We start from the raw sequence: 22255 nt of genomic DNA on the forward strand, positions 1-22255 counted from the left end.
TTATTAGATTACACACTGGGGAACAATTTCATTCCAGCAGTTCAGCTTGTCTCAGCAGGAGGTTTCTATCCAGATTAATGGAAATAAAATGTCATTATAGATCCATACAGCATAGGAGGCTGTCATTTGACCTATTATGCCTGAACTTTCTCTTTGAAAATAACTATCTAAATAATTTCACTTTCCTGCTTTTATTCTATTGCCTTGCTATTTAGATTCAGATTCAGATTCAATTTTAATTGTCATTGTCAGTGTACAGTACAGAGACAACGAAATGCATTTAGCATCTCCCTGGAAGAGCGACATAGCAAATGATTTGGATAAATAATAATAAGTGTCCGGGGTGGGGGGTGATTGGCAGTCACCGAGATACGTTGTTGAGTAGAGTGACAGCCGCCGGGAAGAAGCTGTTCCTGGACCTGCTGGTTCGGCAACGGAGAGACCTGTAGCGCCTCCTGGATGGTAGGAGGGTAAACAGTCCATGGTTGGGGTGAGAGCAGTCCTTGGCGATGCTGAGCGCCCTCCGCAGACAACGCTTGCTTTGGACAGACTCAATGGAGGGGAGCGAGGAACCGGTGATGCGTTGGGCAATTTTCACCACCCTCTGCAATGCCTTCCGGTCGGAGACAGAGCAGTTGCCATACCATACTGTGATGCAGTTGGTAAGGATGCTCTCGATGGTGCAGCGGTAGAAGTTCACCAGGATCTGAGGAGACAGATGGACCTTCTTCAGTCTCCTCAGGAAGAAGAGACGCTGGTGAGCCTTCTTGATCAGAGTTGAGGTATTGTGGGTCCAAGAGAGGTCATCGGAGATGTTGACTCCCAGGAACCTGAAGCTAGAAATACGTTCCACCTCCGTCCCGTTAATGTGGATGGGGGTGTGCGTGCCGCCCCTGGACTTCCTGAAGTCTACAATGAGCTCCTTGGTCTTCTTGGAGTTAAGGGCCAGGTTTTTGTCAGCGCACCATGCTGCTAAGTGCTGGACCTCCTCCCTGTAAGGCCGACTCATCGTTGTTGCTGTTCCAGTTACATTTCTTTGAAGTTACCATGGAGTGTTTCCATCATCCCATCAGTAAGTGCATTTCAAATCATGGCAACTTGATTCATGAATATTTTTTCCTTCAAGCTTTTTTGCTAATTATCTTACATGTAGAGTGATCAATTCTCGTGGTAAAAGTTTTCAATATAGTGTAGAAACCTCACCATTTAACTGCCAGTGAATTCTCTTAACCATCCATGATTTAAGGCAAACAATCCAAGCTTCAGTCTTTCCACAAAACTTGGCCATTCACTAAGGCTTTAACATCCTTCTATAAACTGGTCACAGTAAACTAGACATGGCTGGTGTTTTTTTTTAAGATTATAAGTTTCTGGGTTTTGTACTGCATCAAACCAATAGGTTTTCACACGCCTTTCAACTTTTCCGCTGGAATTGAAGATTTTTATGTGAATGGTACCTTCTTTAAAATGGTGCCGTTGAATTCACTAAGCTTTTCTCCAATTTTCCTTCCAAAATGATCCATTCTCCCATCTGCATTAAACTATATTTTGCATTTTTCTAGTTGTACTGAAATAAGAAAATGGGTATCTAAAAATCAACTTAGCAATGCAATCACCATTACTTTGAACTTTCAGCCAAATATCCACTTTAATAATTAGTGATAGGTGACCTTTATGACCTAGTTGGCATATAGTTTCTGTCGCATTGATCTTAGATGTAAGTACAATGGGAAATAACCAGTTTAGTTCTATTTTATGTATAAAATTATGAAATAGTATGTATACTAATCAGTGCTAATACTTGATATAATAATGCTGCACTAATTAAACTGCCATTGTGTGCTTTGGCCTTTCTATTTGAACAATGTTCTAGATAGCCAATGCACTGAGGCTGCAGATCTGCAATTGTAACAATAGTGGTAAGACAGATATGATGCAATGGATTCGAATTTTTGATGAACAGAGGTATCTTACCAACCACAATAATTTGATTGAAATGCATAGTACAGTCAGCATAAGACACATCCAATGATCATATTGTTTAATTTGAGCCACTAAACAAGTTTGTTTTATGCCATAATATTTTCATGCCACACGGTTTGTTTGATAATTGAGCTAAGAGGGTTACTTTGAGTACTTTTATAAAGGTTTGCATTCAGTAGTTTTCCATTTATATTTGGCACAAGTTGTGCACATTCTTGGGATGGAATCCTAGTAAATGGATACATTCTAATAACATTTATTTGGTAAAATACATATTGTTACATTTAAAAGTAATTGATTTGAAGCACTGATTTTTTTTTAACTAAGTAATTCTTCAGGTCTGAGTATTTTTGCTGTTTTCATTTTTTTAATTTTGATTTTATATTCCAGCTGTTTTCATACATTGAATATAGAAGAGGAATTTTCCAGTTTTTAAATGAGAGAGGGAAAATAACAGAATACTCTTTACATGATAACTTGTGGTCAGACACAATCTATTTCAACTTCTAATTTTGAGAGTCTGGCATGAAGTTGTGATTTTCCTTCCTGGTTTCAGCAGTAAAAAAATGACTTTTATCCTCTAGACTACACATGCAAACAAAAGAAATACTTGTGGGAAGAGAGTTGTAACATCTGCTGCATTCAAGGTTGTTTAATCTGAAGATGTAAAAATATTTGCCAAATTGACTGTTTAACAAGAAGGTAAAATAACTTTTTAATGCCTTGTGCATTCATTTTCAAAAACGTTTGCTGTGGATAATTTTTGTTTAGGAAGGCCCAGCTTTTGCATTAATTATTTGATGCAAACTAGTTCAGACAAACTGGAACGAGTCACAACATACTTTGCATTTGTATCGTATAATACAGTAGAATCCAGGATATGATTGTGATAAGATTCATCATTGATTAAACTATATTGTAGCAATGTTAATGGCAATATGTACAGTCTCATGGACAAGGAAAATACAGTGGAAACTTGAATCAGCAAACAATAACATTGAATCAGCAAAACAAATATTGTTCCTAACAAACATTTTTTCTTCCACCAGCCCAGTGTTTTAATTGTAAGCTACAAGGAATCTGCAAAGGCAGCTGCACAGTTTGGGACATATGAAAAGACAGAATGGAAGTCCGATAGCAGCATGATCGCTGTTGCGGTAAGATATAAAATTTGTGCTATTCTCTGTTATTCATTTGAATGCAATGATTATAAAAATACTTTGCAGATTCTGCTATATTAAATGTGCTACTCAACTGCTTGATCATGCTGTTGGTATTGCTGTTTAACTGTTTTAGCAATTACAAATGCTTTATATTTGATTTTTCAGGTAGCTGCAATCTTTTTAAGAATAAATGTAATTGTTTTTAATCAGATTTTGAAGATGAATGAAATAAAATAAGACAATAAATCTACCCTGTAGTTTAATGGTGTGGGTGTGTAGTTTACCAAGGAGTACAAATACCTAGGAGTGTACCTCAACAGAAAACCGGACTGGTCCAGGAACGCTGAGGCCATGTACAAGAAGGGACAAAGCAGGCTGTACTTTTTGAGAAGGCTCCGCTCCTTCAACGTCTGCAGTAAGATGCTGCAGATGTTCTACCAATTGGTGGAAGTCAGTGCCATCTTCTTCGCTGTCTTGTGCTGGGGTAGCAGGGTGAAGGCCTCAGACGGCAACAGGATTAACAAACTCAAAGGCTGATTCCGTCCTGGGGACGGAGTTGGATTCATGGGAGGTGGTCTTGGAGGGGAGGATGCTCCTCAAACTGCAGAGCATCCTGGACAATACAGCTCATCCTCTCCATAACACATTAGTCAACCTGAGGAGTATAAGATTGCAACCTTCAGCATAAGACTGGTTCCACAAAGACGCAACGGGAGACCCGTCTTTTCTGTGGCTATCAAACTGTACAACTCCTCCAGCTTCTGTCGTGGGGTAGACTGACCCCCCCCCCCCCCCCCCCAAATCTTTGCACATCCCTCATCCTTTCCACTCGTCACTTTAATTTCATGTATCTTGTGTTTTATGACTGTTGGCAGATTAATTTATCTCCTGGGATAAATAAAGTTCTATCATATAATTTCGTCTCTGTGTGGACCAAAGATCCTATAGCGGAGCAAGATGGATTACTCTCACGCAAACGTGTAATACGCTCATGGGCGGTTTTATGACTCATTTTAGCAACCTGCCCCCGCCATCTTGTTCCGCCATCTTGTTTCGCCATTTTGCTCCGCCCTCTTGCTTCCGGCCAAAGATTGGATCCGCAGCGGGGAGAAGGAGTGCGGGGCCCGGGGCAGCGGGGAAAGAGAGTACGGGGCCAGGGGCAGCGGGGAGAAGGAGTGCGAGGCAGCGGAGAGAAGGAGTGCGGGGCCCGGGGCAGCGGGGAGAAGGAGTGCGGGGCCCGGGGCAGCGGGGAGAGAGAGTGCGGGGCCCGGGGTAGCGGGGAGAAGGAGTGCGGGGCCCGGGGCAGCGGGGAGAGAGAGTGCGGGGCCCGGGGTAGCGGGGAGAAGGAGTGCGGGGCCCGGGGCAGAGGGGAGAAGGAGTGCGGGGCCCGGGGCAGCGGGGAGAGAGAGTGCGGGGCCCAGGGTAGCGGGGAGAAGGAGTGCGGGGCCCGGGGCAGCGGGGAGAGAGAGTGCGGGGCCCGGGGTAGCGGGGAGAAGGAGTGCGGGGCCCGGGGCAGCGAGGAGAGAGAGTGCGGGGCAGCGGGGAGAAGGAGTGCGGGGCAGCGGGGAGAGGGAGTGCGGGGCAGCGGGGAGAAGGAGTGCGGGGCCCGGGGCAGCGGGGAGAGAGAGTGCGGGGCCCGGGGTAGCGGGGAGAAGGAGTGCGGGGCAGCGGGGAGAAGGAGTGCGGGGCCCGGGGCAGCAGGGAGAGAGTGTGCGGGGCCCGGGGTAGCGGGGAGAAGGAGTGCGGGGCAGCGGGGAGAAGGGGCCCGGGGCAGCGGGGAGTGGGAGTGCGCGGCCCGGGGCAGCGAGGAGAGAGAGTGCGGGGCCCGGGGCAACGGGGAGAGAGAGTGCGGGGCCCGGGGCAACGGGAGAGGGAGAGGGGCATAGGAGGGGGGGGAGACATTGTAGTGAGGGGGCAGGCGAGGGAGTACCGGGGGGGGGGGGGGGATAAGGCCTAGTGTGTGTGAAGTTGCGGGGAGGTTTACAATGTTTCTTATTTAATGTCCCTTGTCTAGTCTGAAATAAAGTTCATTATTGGATCAGAAGAAATATAATTGTGTGTGTTTTATGATTATATACATTTATATAATTTTCATGTATGTGTGTTTATAAACATTTTATTCTTTAACAAGAATTAACAGAATTATGAACTAACAGAATTATGAATCTAACCCTATATCACGCACAAAAAGTTCCGCAATGTCAATCACCCTGCGAGTCGGGTCGGTTCCGGTTACTACAAAATCAACTCAAACACTGCTTGTGAACCATTTAAAAAGAAATTATTAAAAAACATTAAAAAAGACAATTACCAGAATCAAATGTTATTGTTGACAAGAAGTATGAACTGACAGATTTATGAATCTAACCCACACAAACTGTTGCCCCACAACATTGATTACAGTGCGAGTCGGGTCGGGTCAGGTAGGCTCAGGTTACTAAAATGGGCATGGAAAAATGCCCATGATCCCCTCCATAGCGTACTACACGTCAGTCCATTGCATTTCGCAGGAGTAGCCTATCTTGCTCCGCTATAAGATCTTTGGTGTGGACCTCTCACAGGTGGCCTCCATCCCCCACTGCTTCACTCAGTTGCATTCTTGTTGGAGAGAAAGAGGCAATGCAAGTGTGTGCAGGAAAAGAGTGAGAGGGTGTGCAGGTAGAAAGGTCTTAAAAGAAAAGATGAAATGCGACAAGAGCAAGATGATCACCAGACTGGGCAATGCTGTAATCAATTCCATGATAGCTTTTCTCTCTTCTTTGGGAGAGAGATTTTAAGTTCAAGTTGATTACTGCAACTTAACTAAGATTGGAAGCGTGTCATTTTATAAACCGCAGTTCAAAATGGGAATTGAACTCCTGAACAGCATGATCTTCCTTGCTTATAAGATTACACTCTTCACTATTTTGTTTCTTATAGCTAAAGTTTTAAATTTGTCAAAGGACAATTTATGCTCTGCAACATTTTTAAGAAGGTTCTATGCACAAAGATCAGTTTGTGTACATGAACTACCTAATGCTCTGTTGAGAATATTGATTGATTTTGATTGATTGAATATTTTGAGGGATTTTTAAAAATGTTCTATTTATTGTCAAATATTCACCAAAACAAATTAACTGAACCTCAAACACAGACTGCACAGTTAACCATATTGATAGCTGCATGTGCTTTCACTGTTACAGTGGAAGTTTATAGTTTACCAGGTATCCCTTGAAAGGTGATGCTTGTAAAAGGAAATGCTATATCTTGTTTTATGTGTCGAATAACATCAGACGTTTCAGCTTTTGGCCCTGAAAGTTCTAAATGGACACTAATATAAACACGGAACAATTCATAAATGGGACATTCTGCACCTAATCAAGTTACACTTCCTGTGTTTTAGCATAACAGTAGTCCTCGGAGCTGGCATGTTATGATTGTTCCAAAATAAATGTTTGTTCCTGCAGATAAGCCATTATTCAATGGTTGTACAGGAGCAATGCGACCTGTTTTCAAGAGTGTACTTTTGGGTGTTTTTGATAAAATAGACGAGAAGAATAATGAATACAGATTTGTTTGTTGATTGGTAGTGTGCTAGAATACTTGCTTTTACTATTTCGTCAATCCAATTCCATTTCTACTCCAAAATGCTTTTTTCATTGTTGTAATTGTGACGAAGCCACACAGAGACCAAAGCTGTATGTTGTAAAAGGTCTTTATTCATCACGACAAGCAGGCATTGTCTTGGAGACACTCTCAGTAGAAATCTCTCCAAACTCTCCAAAGCACATTGAGTTTTTATACTTTTTAAGAACAAAGATAACAGCAGGTGATCCAAAACAATTTCAATAGATCCAATGACACTGTTTATTTTAATATTCTTCTGATTCGGACAAATGGTTCCAATGATTACATATTTACAATGGGAGTGCACTGTAATTGATAAGGCACTTCTGAATGTTCAAACACTGTTGCCATTTACATGGGTGATCTGAAAAGCTGAGGATGGAGAACCCAAAATAGCGATGCGAAGGCTGATTCTCTGGGTCCACAAATATCTAAATTTTTGATAGACAGGGCAATTATGCCTATGGCCATGTTTGATTTGCTAGTAACAAAATAAGTCTGGTCTGGAACTTTAGACAGAAGAAATTGCAGATACTGGTTTCTCTAGAGATATGATAGAGATGATGGTGCAAAATAACTGAGCTGATAGTGTCTGGTGCCTGGTTTGTTGTTAACTGTTAACGTATTGCTAAGCCTTATTGTCATATGTATAGCTGATGCTTACACGGATGTCTCATCCTCATCGGCACTTCAGTTTGCAACCGTTATCTCATGAGCAGCCTCCTGCTGTGGGCCAGTAGCCTATGCTCTGTAGACTACTATTTATTTACAAAGTTTTACTTTAATTGTAAAACTGATTGCTGCATGTGTGCATTTGAACACGTTCTATTTAAAGACTGGTTCTTGTTTGTATTAATGCCTGCTATCCACATAATTCCTGAAGGATATGCTAATCCCTAACATTCATTCCTCATCTCCAGAAGATGTTGATTTATTTTTAGAATGTGGGTGCCTCGGTGCTTGGTATCTTCCTCAAAGTTGCTGGTAGTGTTTAAACATTGGTAAAAATATTCAGTTCAGCCACTTCTGGTTTATATGCAATCTTTACATAATCTTATCAGCGATAAAGTGAATTATCATGGTTAAGATGTACTATTTTAGGTCCTGTATGAACATTCAAACACTGGGATGTCTAATTGAAGATTCAGCAGTTCAAATAGCATTTGCTATTTCAAATCATTCTTGATTATAGCTCATAATCATGAACAACCCATGTTCCTGGGACTATTTGCTCGCACCTTGCTAAATCTCTTTATTGTGTTTAGTTTGTGTAATATACACCATACTATTAAATATTAAAAGTAGGAACGTTAAAATATTTATAAACTTGGAAGTATATCATTTCACAGTATTTTCCATGTTATATATTGTCTTCCTTACTTTTTCCAGCCATATGTGCTGCTAAATTAAATAGCACAATGGCATCATTGTTATTTTGGAAGTACAGATATAGTGATTGAAAATTAAACTTTCAGGATTATTAATGCAAGCTTTTGTAACTGAACCTTTTCTCAAATCTGTGATAAGAATAATTGGATATCTACCAAAGGTGCACAGTGATGATGGTCAAAGCACATACTCCTGGAGGAACCTAGCGGGCCAGGCAGTATCAATGGAGGGAATGGACAGGTGATGTTTCGGGTCAGGATCCTTCTTCAGACCCGAAACATCACCTGTCCATTCCATCCACAGATGCTGCCTGACCTGTTGAGTTTCTCCAGCACTTTGAGTTTTGCTCAAGATTCCAATATCTGCAGTTCCTTGTATCTACATTTTATAGCAGTTGTGATGGTGGCGGTGAGGTTTGGAAGGGGACTTGAGAAATACTTGTGGTGCAGGGTTTGGAGTAGTGCAAGAATCCTATCTGCTTAAATATTGTAATAAATTAAATTTGCATAAAGACTGCTTTATCAGATAACTGAACAAAGTGCAATCACAAGTAATCAGAAGTTTCCAACTTTTGTTTTCAAACTGAAGCATCGTGGATTTTTGTTTAGTGTCTGAGGTTCCCACCTGCTTTAAACAGGGCACCAATAATACCTGTGCCCGTGAAATGTACATGCCTCAATGACGGTGGCACTGACATCCGTAGTGATGAAGTGCTTTGAAAGGTTCGTTGTATTGCTTATCAACTCCTACCTCAGCAAGGAGCTGGACCCACTACCATTTGCATACTTCCACAATAGATCAATGGGGAATGCAATCTCGAATGCAACCTAGCTGTGGACCACTTGGACAATAAGAACAAGTATATCAGGCTGACGTTCATCAACTACAGCTCGGCGTTCAACACCCTTGTCCCCTCTGAACTTGTTATCAAACTTGGGGAACTGGGTCTATGCTCATCTCTGTGCAACTGGATCCACGACTTTCTCATAGGCAGACAACATTCAGTCCGAATTGGCTGCAATACTCCATCCGCAAAAACCATCAGCAGAGGAGTAACAGAGCTGACTGCTCAGTACACTGCGCTACTCACTTTATACACATGAGTTCCATAGAAATTTGAGGAAATTTGTTATGTCGACAAATACTCACTTGAACTTCTACAAGTGTACTGTCAGAGCATATTGACTGGTTGCATCGCAGCCTAGTTCGGCAACTTTAATGCCCAAGAACGAAAGAGATAATTAAAAAAGTGGTGGACGTCGCTGGTCTATCACGTGTACTGACCTCCCCAACATGGAAAGGATATATGGGAGGTGTTGCAACAGAGACGCAGCCAGCATCATCAATGATGCTCACCACCCTCATATCATTCCCACTATTGGGAAGAATGCATTGGGAGTCAAAAAACCGTGACCACCAGGTTCAATAGTTTCTTTACAGCAATCGTCGTGCTCTTGAACACCAAACAACAAAAAAGGCAGGTAGTATCTGAATGATTTATATTCTAAAAATATTTATTGATGGAGGCTGAGAAAAAATAAATTCCACTTGTTGGGTAAACAAAACTACTTTTTAAACTATAACGTTACATTTTAGTGAGTCCTGTTTTTTGTCCGTTGGAGATATGGACTTTTTAATGTGGGGGGGTAGGGGTTAATTTTACTTCTAGGTCCCTACCTGGTCAGTGAGGCAGCTTTTTCTCCGGGCTGCCCGTCGACCCGTCCTCGTGGCCTACCAGCGGGCTTGGAGCGCTGTTTCCTGGCGGGGACCGCCCAGCACCTCGACCTCGGTGGCGCTGGAGCACTATCGTGGAGCGGAGCGGGCGATGCCTTGCCTGGGTCGCCGCGCTGGATCGACGCGCTGGAGCTCTGGTGAGCTGAGACCGCCGTGTTCAACACCTCCGGGCTGCGGGTCTGCGGAGCGGTGCGGGCGGCGCCGATTTCATCATCGGGAGCCTGGGAGCTCCAAACCGGCGCGGCCTTGTCGGCTTCGGAAGCCGCGGTCTCCAGCTAGATAGCGGCCGTTCCAGGTGGCCCAGCCGCTGAGATGGCTCTCCCGACGCCGGGGCAAGACCACCCGGTGAGAACGGCCAGGAACATCGGGCCTCCGTAGAGTCAATTGCGGTGGCCTCAATAGGCCTGACTTTGGGGTGAACTTGGGATAGGGACTGGACATTGTGCCTTCCCCCACAGTGGTGTCCATTGTGGGGGGATGATTTTTTTGTCTGTAAGGTAATCCTGTTAGTCTTTGTCCAAGATGGCTGCCGTGAAGGGAGAGTGGACGCTGGCGCGCTTTAGCTGCCGCTGCTCTCTCTTCACATTGTATTTTTGATTTTTGTTTTTGGACTGAATTCTGTTTTTAATTTGTGTTTCTGTGATGTCTTTATTATTTATTTTATTCTGATTATATGTTTATATTCCTTTTATCCTATGTAAGGTGTCCTTGAGATGTCTGAAAGACGCGCAATAAATAAAATTCATTATTATTATTATTATTTTACATATTCATGAATAAACCCAGTAAGGAAATTCTTTATGGAAATAATGATTAAGCTGTGGTGCTCTTTCAATGAAGCATTTAACAGAATGTGATACAAGAAATTTGAAATTAATTGGCAGAGAGTTAAGTTGTTGGAGTCATACACTGTTCAATGGAAGATGGTTATGCTTGTTGGAAGTCACTAGTCACACTCCTAGGGCACCTCTGCAAGACTTCCTCAGATTAGTCTTATTTACCCAACCGTCTACTGCTTCATCAATGCAGTTCCTTCCAAATGATTAGAATGGGTTATAGAGTCATAGAGTGATTCAGAGTGGAAACAGGCCCAATTTGCCCACACTGGCCAACATGTCCCAGCTACATTTGGCCCACCCGCCTGCATTTGGTCCACATCCCTCCAAACCTGTCCTATCCATGTACCTGTCTAACTGTTTCTTAAACATTGGGATAGTCCCAGTCTCAACTACCTCCTCTGGCAGCTTGTTCCATACACCCACCACCCTTTTTGTGAAATTGTTACCCCTCAGATTCTTATTAAATTATTTCCCCTTCACCTTAAACCTATGACAGAAAACTCAGGGAACATAAAAACTGACTGCAAAGGTTTTTATAAATATGTGAAGAGAAAAAGATTAGTTAAAACAAATGTAGGTCCCTTGCAGTCAGAAACGGGTGAATTGATCATGGGGAACAAGGACATGGCAGACCAATTGAATAACTTCTTTGGATCTGTCTTCACTAAGGAAGACATAAGTAATCTGCCGGAAATAACAGGGGACCACGGATCAAATGAGATGGAGGAACTGAGTGAAATCCAGGTTAGCCGGGAAGTGGTGTTAGGTAAATTGAATGGATTAAAGGCCGATAAATCCCCAGGGCCAGATAGGCTGCATCCCAGAGTACTTAAGGAAGTAGCCCCAGAAATAGTGGATGCATTCGTGATAATTTTTCAGAACTCCTTGGGTTCTGCAGTAGTTCCTGAGGATTGGAGGGTAGCTAATGTAACCCCACTTTTTAAAAAGGGAGGGAGAGAGAAAACGGGGAATTACAGACCAGTTAGTCTAACATTGGTAGTGGGAAAACTGCTAGAGTCAGTTATTAAAGATGGGATAGCAGCACATTTGGAAAGTGGTGAAATCATTGGACAAAGTCAGCATGGATTTACGAAAGGTAAATCATGTCTGACGAATCTTATAGAATTTCAGAAGGCTTTTGACAAGGTCCCATATAAGAGATTAGTATACAAACTTAAAGCACACGGTATTGGGGGTTCAGTATTGATGTGGATAGAGCTGGCAAACAGGAAGCAAAGAGTAGGAGTAAACGGGTCCTTTTCAGAATGGCAGGCAGTGACTAGTGGGGTACCGCAAGGCTCAGTGCTGGGACCCCAGCTATTTACAATATATATTAATGATTTGGACGAGGGAATTGAATGCAACATCTCCAAGTTTGCGGATGACACAAAGCTGGAAGGCAGTGTTAGCTGTGAGGAGGATGCTAGGAGGCTGCAAGGTGACTTGGATAGGCTGGGTGAGTGGGCAAATGCATGGCAGATGCAGTATAATGTGGATAAATGTGAGGTTATCCACTGGTGGCAAAAACAGGAAAGTAGACTATTATCTGAATGGTGGCCGATTAGGAAAAGGGTAGATGCAACGAGACCTGGGTGTCTAGGTACACCAGTCATTGAAAGTAGGCATGCAGGTGCAGCAGGCAGTGAAGAAAGCGAATGATATGTTAGCATTCATAGCAAAAGGATTTGAGTATAGGAGCAGGGAGGTTCTACTGCAGTTGTCCAGGGTCTTGGTGAGACCACACCTGGAGTATTGCGTCCAGTTTTGGTCTCCTAATCTGAGGAAAGACATTCTTGCCATAGAGGGAGTACAGAGAACGTTCACCAGACTGATTCCTGGGATGTCAGGACTTTCATATGAAGAAAGACTGGATAGACTCGGCTTGTACCCGCTAGAATTTAGAAGATTGAGGGGGGATCTTATAGAAATTTACAAAATTCTTAAGGGGTTGGACAGGCTAGATGCAGGAAGATTGTTCCCGATGTTGGGGAAGTCCAGGACAAGGGGTCACAGTTTAAGGATAAAGGGGAAATCTTTTAGGACCGAGATGAGAAATACATTTTTCACACAGAGAGTGGTGAATCTCTGGAACTCTCTGCGAAAGAAGGTAGTTGAGGCCAGTTCATTGGCTATATTTAAGAGGGAGTTAGATGTGGCCCTTGTGGCTAAAGGGATCAGGGGGTATGGAGAGAAGGCAGGTACAGGATACTGAGTTGGATGATCAGCCATGATCATATTGAATGGCGGTGCAGGCTCGAAGGGCCGAATGGCCTACTCCTGCACCTATTTTCTATGTTTCTCTGGTCCGCGAGCAAGAGACTCTGTGCATCTACCCAATTTATTCCTCTCATTATTTTATACACCTTTATAAGACCACCCCTCATCTCCCTGCCGTCTAAGGAATAGAGTTCCAGCCTACTCCTCTACCTATAGCTCAGACCCTCTAGTCCTGGCAACACCCTTGTAAATCTTCTCTGTACTCTTTCCTCCTTGCAACATGACCTCCCAACTTCTGTACTCAATACTCTCTGATGAAGGTCAATGTGCCAAAAACCTTTTTGACCACCCAATGTACCTGCAACTCCACCTTCAATGAACCATGCACCTGCACTCCTAGATCCCTCTGCTCTACAACACTCCCCAGAGCCCTACCATTCACTATGTAGGTGTTGCTCTTGTTAGACGTTCCAAAATGCAACTCCTCATATTTCTCTGTATTAAATTCCATCAACCATTCCTCAGCCCACCTGGCCAATCGAACAAGATCCTGCTGCAATTTTTCACAACCATCTTCACTATTTGCAAAACCACCCACTTTTGTATCATCAGCAAACTTGCTAATCTTGCCATGTATGTTCTCATCCAAATCATTGATGAAGAGGACAAACAGTAACGGGCCCAGCGCCGAACCCTGAGGCACACCACTAGTTACAAGCCTCCAGCCCGAGAAGCAACCTTCCACTATCACCCTTTGTTCCATTCCATGAAGCCACTTTTCTATCCATTCAACTATCCTTGGATCCCATGTGATCTAAGCTTCCTGAGCAGTTTACCATGCGAAATCCTGACCCTTAATAAATGGGCAGTAATGTTAACAACATGCCATCTCGAACAAAAACAAAAACAAAATCCAACCACCCGTCAGGAACATGAAATGGCATTACCATCCCCCTTGCCCTCAACATGAAGATATCTCTTCCTAGTTCCTGTCGCTATTTTCACTCTTCCCTCTCTCACCTGATTCCATTTGTCAGTTGCTTCTCCTCACCAGGGTCTACCCATCTCTTGCCTCATCCTTTCCCCTCACCTCTTTCTACCGGCAATCTCCCGTCTAATTTTGCAGTCCAGATGAAGGATCCTGACTCGAAACATCCACAGTCCATTTCGCTCCACAAATGCTGCTGAACTCGCTGAGTTCATCCAGCAGTTTGTTTGTTGCTCCAGATCTCAGCATTTGCAGTCTCTTGTGTCTCCATGAAGATACCGAGAATCATGGTTGAACGGAAACTCAATTGAATGAACCACATAAACAATGAGGCTCCAGGAATAGCTTGAGGGTTATTTATCTTGAATTTCATGACTTGCCTCCTGACATTCAAAAGAATTTCCATTATCTACAAGAAACAAGTCAAGTGCACTGGAAAACTTTCCACCTGCCTCCATTGAGTGCAATTCCCAATGGCATTCAAGCTTGACAAGCACTCCATTATTCTAAATATTTATTTGCTCCACCACTGGCACACTGGTTGAAATACAATGTCTATTCCGGTAGTACTTTTCAAATCTACATTGGCAATCACTAAAAAGGTCTCATTGCCATCCTCTGAAACCCATTAAATATTGGCCTTAGAATAGGTTTTTAAAAAAGAACAAATATTGAAGGAAATAGCAGGAATATTTTTAGGGGATGTTGAAACAAGGAAGTACAGATGCTGGTTTACCAAGGAAAGACAACAAATGCTGGATGGTTGGGCAGCATCCCCAGAAAACATGAATAAGTGATGTTTCAAGTCGGGATCCTTCTTCAGACTGGTCCTGACCCAAAATGTCGCCTATCCATGTTCTCCGGGGATGCTGCCTGACCCGCTAAGTTGCTCCAGCATTGTGGTCCTTCCGTGTTTTTAGGAAAACCTGGCTCATGGATGGAAGTATAGCAATGGAAGTATAGTGCCCTCCATAACGTTTGGGACAAAGACCCATCATTTATTTATTTGCCTCTGTACTCCACAATTTGGGATTTGTAATAGAAAAAATAACATGTGGTTAAAGTGCACATTGTCAGATTTTAATAAAGGCCATTTTTATACAATTTGGTTTCACCATGTAGAAATTACAGCAGTGTTTATACACAGTCCACCCATTTCAGGGCACCATAATGTTTGGGACACAGCAATGTCATGTAACTGAAAGTAGTCATGTTTAGTATTTTGTTGCATATCCCTTGCATGCAATGACTGCTTGAGGTCTGCGATTCATGAACATCACCAGTTGGTGCGTGTCTTCTCAGGTGATGCTCTGCCAGGCATATTTAGCTTATCTTGTTTTGGGGGCTAGTCCCCTTCAGATTTCTCTTCAGCATATAAAAGGCATGCTCACTTGGGTTCAGATCAGGTGATTGACTTGGCCACTCCAGAATTGACCATTTTTTAGCTTTGAAAAACTCCTTTGTTGTTTTAGCAGTACGTTTGGGATCATTGTCTTGCTGTAGAATGAACTGCCGGCCAATGAGTTTTGAGGCATTTGTTTGAACTTGAGCAGATAGGATGTGTCTATACACTTCAGAATTCATTACGCTACTACCATCAGCAGTTGTATCATCAATGAAGATAAGTGAGTCAGCACCTTCAGCAGCGATACATGCCCAGGCCATAACACGCCACCACCGAGTTTCACAGATGAGGTGGTATGCTTTGGATTTTGGGCAGTTCCTTCTCTCCTCCATACTTTGCTCTTGCCATCACTCTGGTATACGTTAATCTTCGTCTCATCTGTTCACAGGACCTTTTTTCCAGAACTGTGGTTGCTCTATTAAGTACTTCTTGGCAAATTGTAACCCGGCCATCCTATTCTTTCGGGTAACCAGTGGTTTGCATCTTGCAGTGTAGCCTCTATATTTCTGTTCATGAAGTTTTCTGCAGACAGTGGTCATTGACAAATCCACACTTGACTCCTGAAGAGTGTTTCTGATCTGTCGGACAGGTGTTTTGGAGGATTTTCTTTCTAATAGAGAGAATTCTGTCATCAGCTGCGGAGGTCTTCCTTGGCCTGCCAGTCCCTTTGCGATTAGTAAACTCACAAGTGCTCTCTTTCTTCTTAATGATATTCCAAACATTTGCTTTTGGTAAGCCTAAGGTTTGGCTGATGTATCTAACAGTTTTATTCTTGTTTCTCAGTCTCATAATGACTTATTTGACTTACATTGGCACAACCTTGGTCCTCATGTTGATAAACAGCAAGAAAAGTTTCCAAAGATGATGGAAAGACTGGAGGAAAGACTAGGTGCTGAGAGCTCTCTTATACCTGCATTAAGGAGGCAATTAAACACCTTAGCAATTACAAATGCCTGTGAAGCCATGTGTCCCAAACATTATGGTGCCCTGAAATGGGGGGACTATGTATAAACACAGGTGTAATTTCTACATGGTGAAACCAAAATGTATAAAAATACCCTTTAATAAAATCTGCCGATGTGCACTTTAACCACATGTGATTTTTTTCTATTACCAATCTCAAATTGTGGAGCACAGAGGCAAATAAATAAATGATGGGTCTTTGACCCAGACATTATGGAGGGCAGTGTAAGTAATTATGAGTCGTGTGTGAAGTGTAATAACCACTCTTGACTGAAGGCAATCATTCTGTGCTTTATGTTTTGTAATTTCATTTTTCATTCATTCCTGTGCACTGCTCCTGCAATGTCCTGAAAACCGTGACAGCTCGCTGTTTTACTGCAATGTTGTCTCCAAGGTTAATGCCAAGTAGTGTTGATAATTTCTATGCTGGATCAGTATGATTTCATTTTTATTTTGGATGGAGTCACTGTTTTGTACACCAGTCAGCTACTGTGTATTTGATCAAAAATACACAGTAGACTAGCAGGATATGCCACTGTTTAAGACGGAACTGCAGATGCTTGAAAATCGAAGGGAGACAAAAATGCTGAAGAAACTCAGCGAAGGAATTATGCAACGTTTCGGGTCGAAACCTTTCTTTTTGCCACTGGTCAGCTCAATACAGTTCATTTCTTTGAGCACTTTTTCCTAAAAAAATTCACTGTGTTAATTTTGAAGGCTATTGGTTCCTTCCATATGCTGATACCTCAGTTGTTTTCTTAATAACCTAGAGCTCTGTCTGCACTAACAAAACAAGTACAACTTGTATAAGCCACTGGCACCAACTGTGTACTGGTATCTGTTATCGTCTAGTCGAAGGTATTTGAAATGGTTTATTTCAGTCTGATTAAACCAAAGAATTGTTCATGGCTGAAAGGTTTATTTGCAAGTTAGCACACAGTTAATGAAAGAAAATGTTTTGCACGATATGTTTAAAAGAAATTAGTCTCATTATGGAAACATTTGTTTTATTTAAGGATGAATTAATTCTGTTTGTTTCCACCAATTTCCTTAGATTTGGACATAATTCAACCAGATTAAGTAATTTGTAATCGTGGTTGTCTTTTATCTGCTTGCTGGATGTCAAATGACACTCACTGTATGTTGTTATGATATGTGTAATACCCCAAACTTAGATCAGGAGATATTTTCTGAACTCCCAAGTTTTAACAGCCATCATTGCATTGATGTGCCAATTAGTTGGCATTCTTGTTCTTTTCCAGCCTTGCAGTACTATAAGGAATTTGAAGAGATTGTAGCTTTAACCAAGTATTGATATTGCAACAAAAGGTTTTCACTGTACCTCGGTACACATGATAATAAACTAAACTGAAACTGAAAGAGAAATAGATGTGGGAATCTGGAGCAACAAACAATCTGCTGGAGGAACTCAGCAGACTGAGCAGCATCTCTGGGGGAGGGTGTGGGAGTGGGGGGAAGATGGAATTGTAGGTTTTTGGTCAACACCATGCATCAAGACAACGGCGAGAAAAGATTGCCCTAGTTAAGAGGAGAGGTGAGACGGGTGCCAGTTAGTGATTGGTGGAATGAGGATGGGTGAATGTCTGGCAGATGGAGCCTGGTAAGGGAGGGGTAGAGAAGGAATTGGGAGGCATGTGGATGATAGATGGAAACTCAAAACAAGGAGAGATGGAGCAACGTGAAAGGGATTTGGGGGAGGGTGAAGGTGGAGATAGCTCAGATGGCGATAAGCTGGAACACAAAAGCTTGTGTTTGAGCTCAGTTTATTGTGATGTGTACTGAGGTAGCTTTTGTTACATGCTAACCAGTCAGAGCTACAAAAGCTACCAGCATTGTCTCAAAAGGTCAGACAGCATCATCAAGGACTTGCACCACCCTGACTATGCTCTTATTTCACTCCTCCCATTGGGAAAAAGGTATAGAATTCTGAAAATTGTAACGTCCGGGTTCAGGAACAGCTTCTTCCCAACTACCACCTTGAAAACTACAAACTCCTACTAAATTATGAACTACCTTGGTTGCACTAGGGATTTTGAGTTTTATTTCGCTTTTGCAGTATATTGACTTTTGTGTTTATTACATTATCTATTGAGCACTCTGTCTACAAACCTGTTGTTCTGCCTCAAGTAAAAATGTCATTGTTTTGTTTCAGTACGTATGAGAATAAAATACTCATGAAATTGTGTTCAAGGGATGGTGAATGGGAGGTGCGGCATACAATCTAATCCAAAAATTATTTGCATTATTATGTACATTGTTGCACTAATGAACTTAGTTTAGAGATATAGCGTGGAAACAGGCCATTCAACCCACTAAGTCCGCGCCGACCAGCAATCACCCATACATTAGTTATATCCTACACACTAGGGACAACTTTTACAGAAGCCATTTAACCTACAAACATGCACGTCTTTGGAATGTGGGAGGAAATTGGAGCGCCTGGATAAAACCCACGTGGCCACGGGGAGTACAGACAAACTCCATACAGATAGCACCTGTAGTTAATACAGGCATGAGATTTCTCCGCAGTCTCGCGGATTTTGAAATTCGTTAAAAAAAATCGAGATCTCTATAAATGGCTTTCCACGAGTCTGATGATCGAGGGCGCCGATTGGACGAGAGGGACGTCGGTCAGCAGGCAGTGGGGGGGCGGGACATGATGATTCAGCGCGATGATTGGAGGAGGGAGGCATCGGTCAGAGGCGGAAAATGGTGGGGCAGGATTGAGAATAGAGAGCGGTGATTGGAGGAGGGAGGCATCCGGGGGTGGGACAAAGTGAGGCGCCAGGAGCGCAGGTAGCGGCGGCCCTGGGGGACGGCAGCGGGAGAGTGGGCACTGGGCTGGGAAAGGCCAGGGCGTGGCTGCAGGGCCGGGGCCTTGTCGGTGTCAATAAGCGTTTTAAAGCAAGTAAAGGGAGCGTGTGTGAGCCCTGGTGAGTAGAGGGGGAAGTCTCTGTGAGTGTGTGCAGTGAGGGGCTCCCTGTGAGTGTGAGCAGTGAGGGGGTCCCTGTGAGTGTTAGCAAAGGTGAGTGGGGGAGGGGCAGGGATTGGGAACAATTTTGGTGAGCCCCAGGTTCCAAGCCAAGGTCTGTTCATTCATAGAAATATAATTATAAAGTCTATTATAGACTTTATATCTCTATGGTAGAATGGAAAGTAATCAAAATGTGCGCTTAAAAAGTACATGCGACTTAATGGACCAAACAGATCTAAGCTACATCTATCTATATACTTTTAAAACTCTCTCTGTGTGTGTGGGTGTATGTCATTTTGATTTTGCCTTTGATTCGTTACTCCGCGAAAACCAGGCCCAAAAACGGCGAGATTTTTACCATTTCGCTAACGATTTTACTTTTACATTCGCTGATCCACTCCTCATTAAATTTAGTCATTTTTCTGCACACATTTTTAATAAAATCCTCCCCCCCCCCTCCCCACTCACTCATTTTTTTTGCCTCACGCTGCCCACCTTCTCGTCCCGTGCCCCATGCGACCATAACGGCTGCTGCCGCCCGGCTCTCCTCCACTCCCCCCCCACCCCCCCGGCCCGGCTCTTTCACGCTGGCGGAAGCCAAAGATCGGCTGATCCCCCCGGTGCTTTTAGCTGTCTCACTCGGCATCATGCCCGCCCGCAGGCTCGCTCGGCAAAACGCCCGCCCGCCCACTCCACCCTCCCTCCCCCCCTCCCCGTACTCGGGGTCCGAAGTGCCGAGGATGTGAGGCCATGGAACTGACGCTCACTTTTGAGGCCGATGGCTGCTGGGCGGCTCTACCCCTCTCCTCCCTCCCTTCTTAATATAATATCAATGGGGGTGGTTAGTGTGTGTGAAGGGTGGTTAGTGTGTGTGTGACGCCTCAGGCCGCCCCCACCCCTCGCAACCGCGCGTTGCGGGTACAGTCTGCACTTGGTCTAGTTTTAATATAAAATTGCATACATGTAAGCCTACAAGTAACAAACAAAATGTGTAGATCACCTCTGAAAAGTACATAGTTACAATACCACTTGTTTTAATGACTGTGAAATGAAAAAAAAAAAGAATTTCATGAAATAGATCCTGGAAAGCCAATAACCATTGGTGAAAAACCAGTCCAGGCATTAAATGTTGGGCTTCAGCCCCATCCTACCCTTTGGGCTTCTACCCCATCCTAACTTTGTGGTGTGTGTTAGTTGTCTGTGCGTGATCTGTGTGTGTGTTAGTTGTCTGGGGAGGGAGAGGGCTGGCGGCAGGAGCGGATGCCGGGGTCCTGGCGGACGGGTGTGAGCTGAGGCCGAGGTTTGTAAACGTTGCTCCAACCCCTGGCCCGGCCCTCCGTGTATTGTTCACCGCGTCTCCCCGCGTCATGCACTCTGATCCATTATCTGCTGTTCAAATAAAGCTTTTGTGCGATATCCTTCCAATCTCTGCTATCAAGCTGTGGAATTAGTTTTCAAATATGTACAAAATAAGAACATTTATTTTCTAAAATTAAGATTAGATGCAGCTATGAAGCATTACCTTAACATGTCTAGTATAAAGCCATTTTAAAACTCAGGCAATTTCTAGTCTGAATGGCTCAGATAAAGTGCGCAGACACAATAAATTCAGTTTTGACTTTGTTCAATTATTAGAAGAAATCTGTACCGTTGACTCAAGTGGGAATGTATAATATTCTTGCAATTTGATATGCTGCCTGGAAAAATCTGTGTGAAAGAATTGCAAGTTTTACGTTGCAGCAATCCTTTGATTTATGTTTTGTTCAATAAAACTATCCTGGCATTCCACGGCTGCCTCCATCTGCCTTAGCTGATTACTTGTCAAACAAACCTATCTGTATTTTATGACCAAGGCTTACACATTTTGTTTAGTATCATGATGACAGTCCTCAGCTGGTTTCCACAGTGATACAGTCATACAACAGAAGCAAGGCCTCTGGCCCACCATCCACGCGAACTATCAACTACCAATTTATGCTAAACCCATTTTCTAGATTTAGTCGCGTTTAGAGAGACAGCGCAGAAATAGGCGATTCACCCATCGAGTCCGCGCCGACCAGCGATCCTTGCTCACTAACACTATCCTATACACACTAGGGACAATTTACAATTTTTAGCAAGCCAATTAGCCTACCTGTACATCTTTGGAGTGTGGGAGGAAACCGGAGATCCCAGAGAAAACCCCGCAGGTCACAGGGATGACATACAAACTCCGTACAGACAGTACCTGTAGTCAGAATCGTACCTGGGTCTCTGGCGGTGTAAGGCAGCAACTCTACCATCATGCCCCCTATCATTTGTCCCACAATCATCAGAGCAATTCAAGTAAAAGTAGAAAATGCTGGATATACTCAGTAGATCATGTCACATCTTTGGGAAGAGAAAGAGTCGACTTTTAGATTTTAACAGAACAATTCAAGTGCTTATCCAGATTCCTCCTACCGTACTTCAAACAATCTCTCGGTCAGTGCTTTTTCCAGATTTCATTCACTGCAGAAAAAAAAGCCCTCTCTAAACCGTGTACCCTTTACTTAAACACGCGCCTTCCAGTTTTCGACATAACTACTTTAAGGAAAAAATTATTTTTATGTATCCTATATTTGCCATCTAATTTTTTTGACCTCAATCAGGCCTCCTTCAACCTCCCCAGCTTTGAGAAAAGCAAACCCAGCCTATCCACTATGTCCTCATAAGTGAAATTGAAAATCCCAGGCAACACACTGATGATTCTCTTCTACGCCCTCTTTTGAACACACTTCCTTCCTATAGTGTGGTGACCAGAACTGCCACAGTCTTCCAGCTTATGGCCTCACTAATATTTTATTTCAGAGTACAAAACTTACTTGCTCTTATTTTCAATAATAAAGGGAGTATCCTGTATGTTTTTTCCCCCACCTTATTTACAGGTGCTGCCAATTTTGGGGATCCTTAGCTTGTAACAACAAAGTTTGGTACACTACCATTCACAGAATT

General features: G+C 43.2%; 1 protein-coding gene across 4 annotated transcripts in view; it reads left to right on the plus strand.

Annotated features, from left to right (window-relative positions):
* The window catches only part of ric1 (RIC1 homolog, RAB6A GEF complex partner 1), a 131773-nt gene that overhangs the window by 17386 nt on the left and 92132 nt on the right, over positions 1-22255 (plus strand). For all 4 annotated transcript variants that reach the window (XM_033017956.1, XM_033017955.1, XM_033017957.1 and 1 more), the window contains exon 2: positions 3033-3140. In XM_033017956.1, the coding sequence (XP_032873847.1) occupies positions 3033-3140 (108 nt within the window). The remainder of the gene's footprint in view (positions 1-3032; positions 3141-22255) is intronic.

Source organism: Amblyraja radiata, chromosome 3 (assembly GCF_010909765.2).
Source record: "Amblyraja radiata isolate CabotCenter1 chromosome 3, sAmbRad1.1.pri, whole genome shotgun sequence".
Lineage (NCBI taxonomy): Eukaryota > Metazoa > Chordata > Chondrichthyes > Rajiformes > Rajidae > Amblyraja > Amblyraja radiata.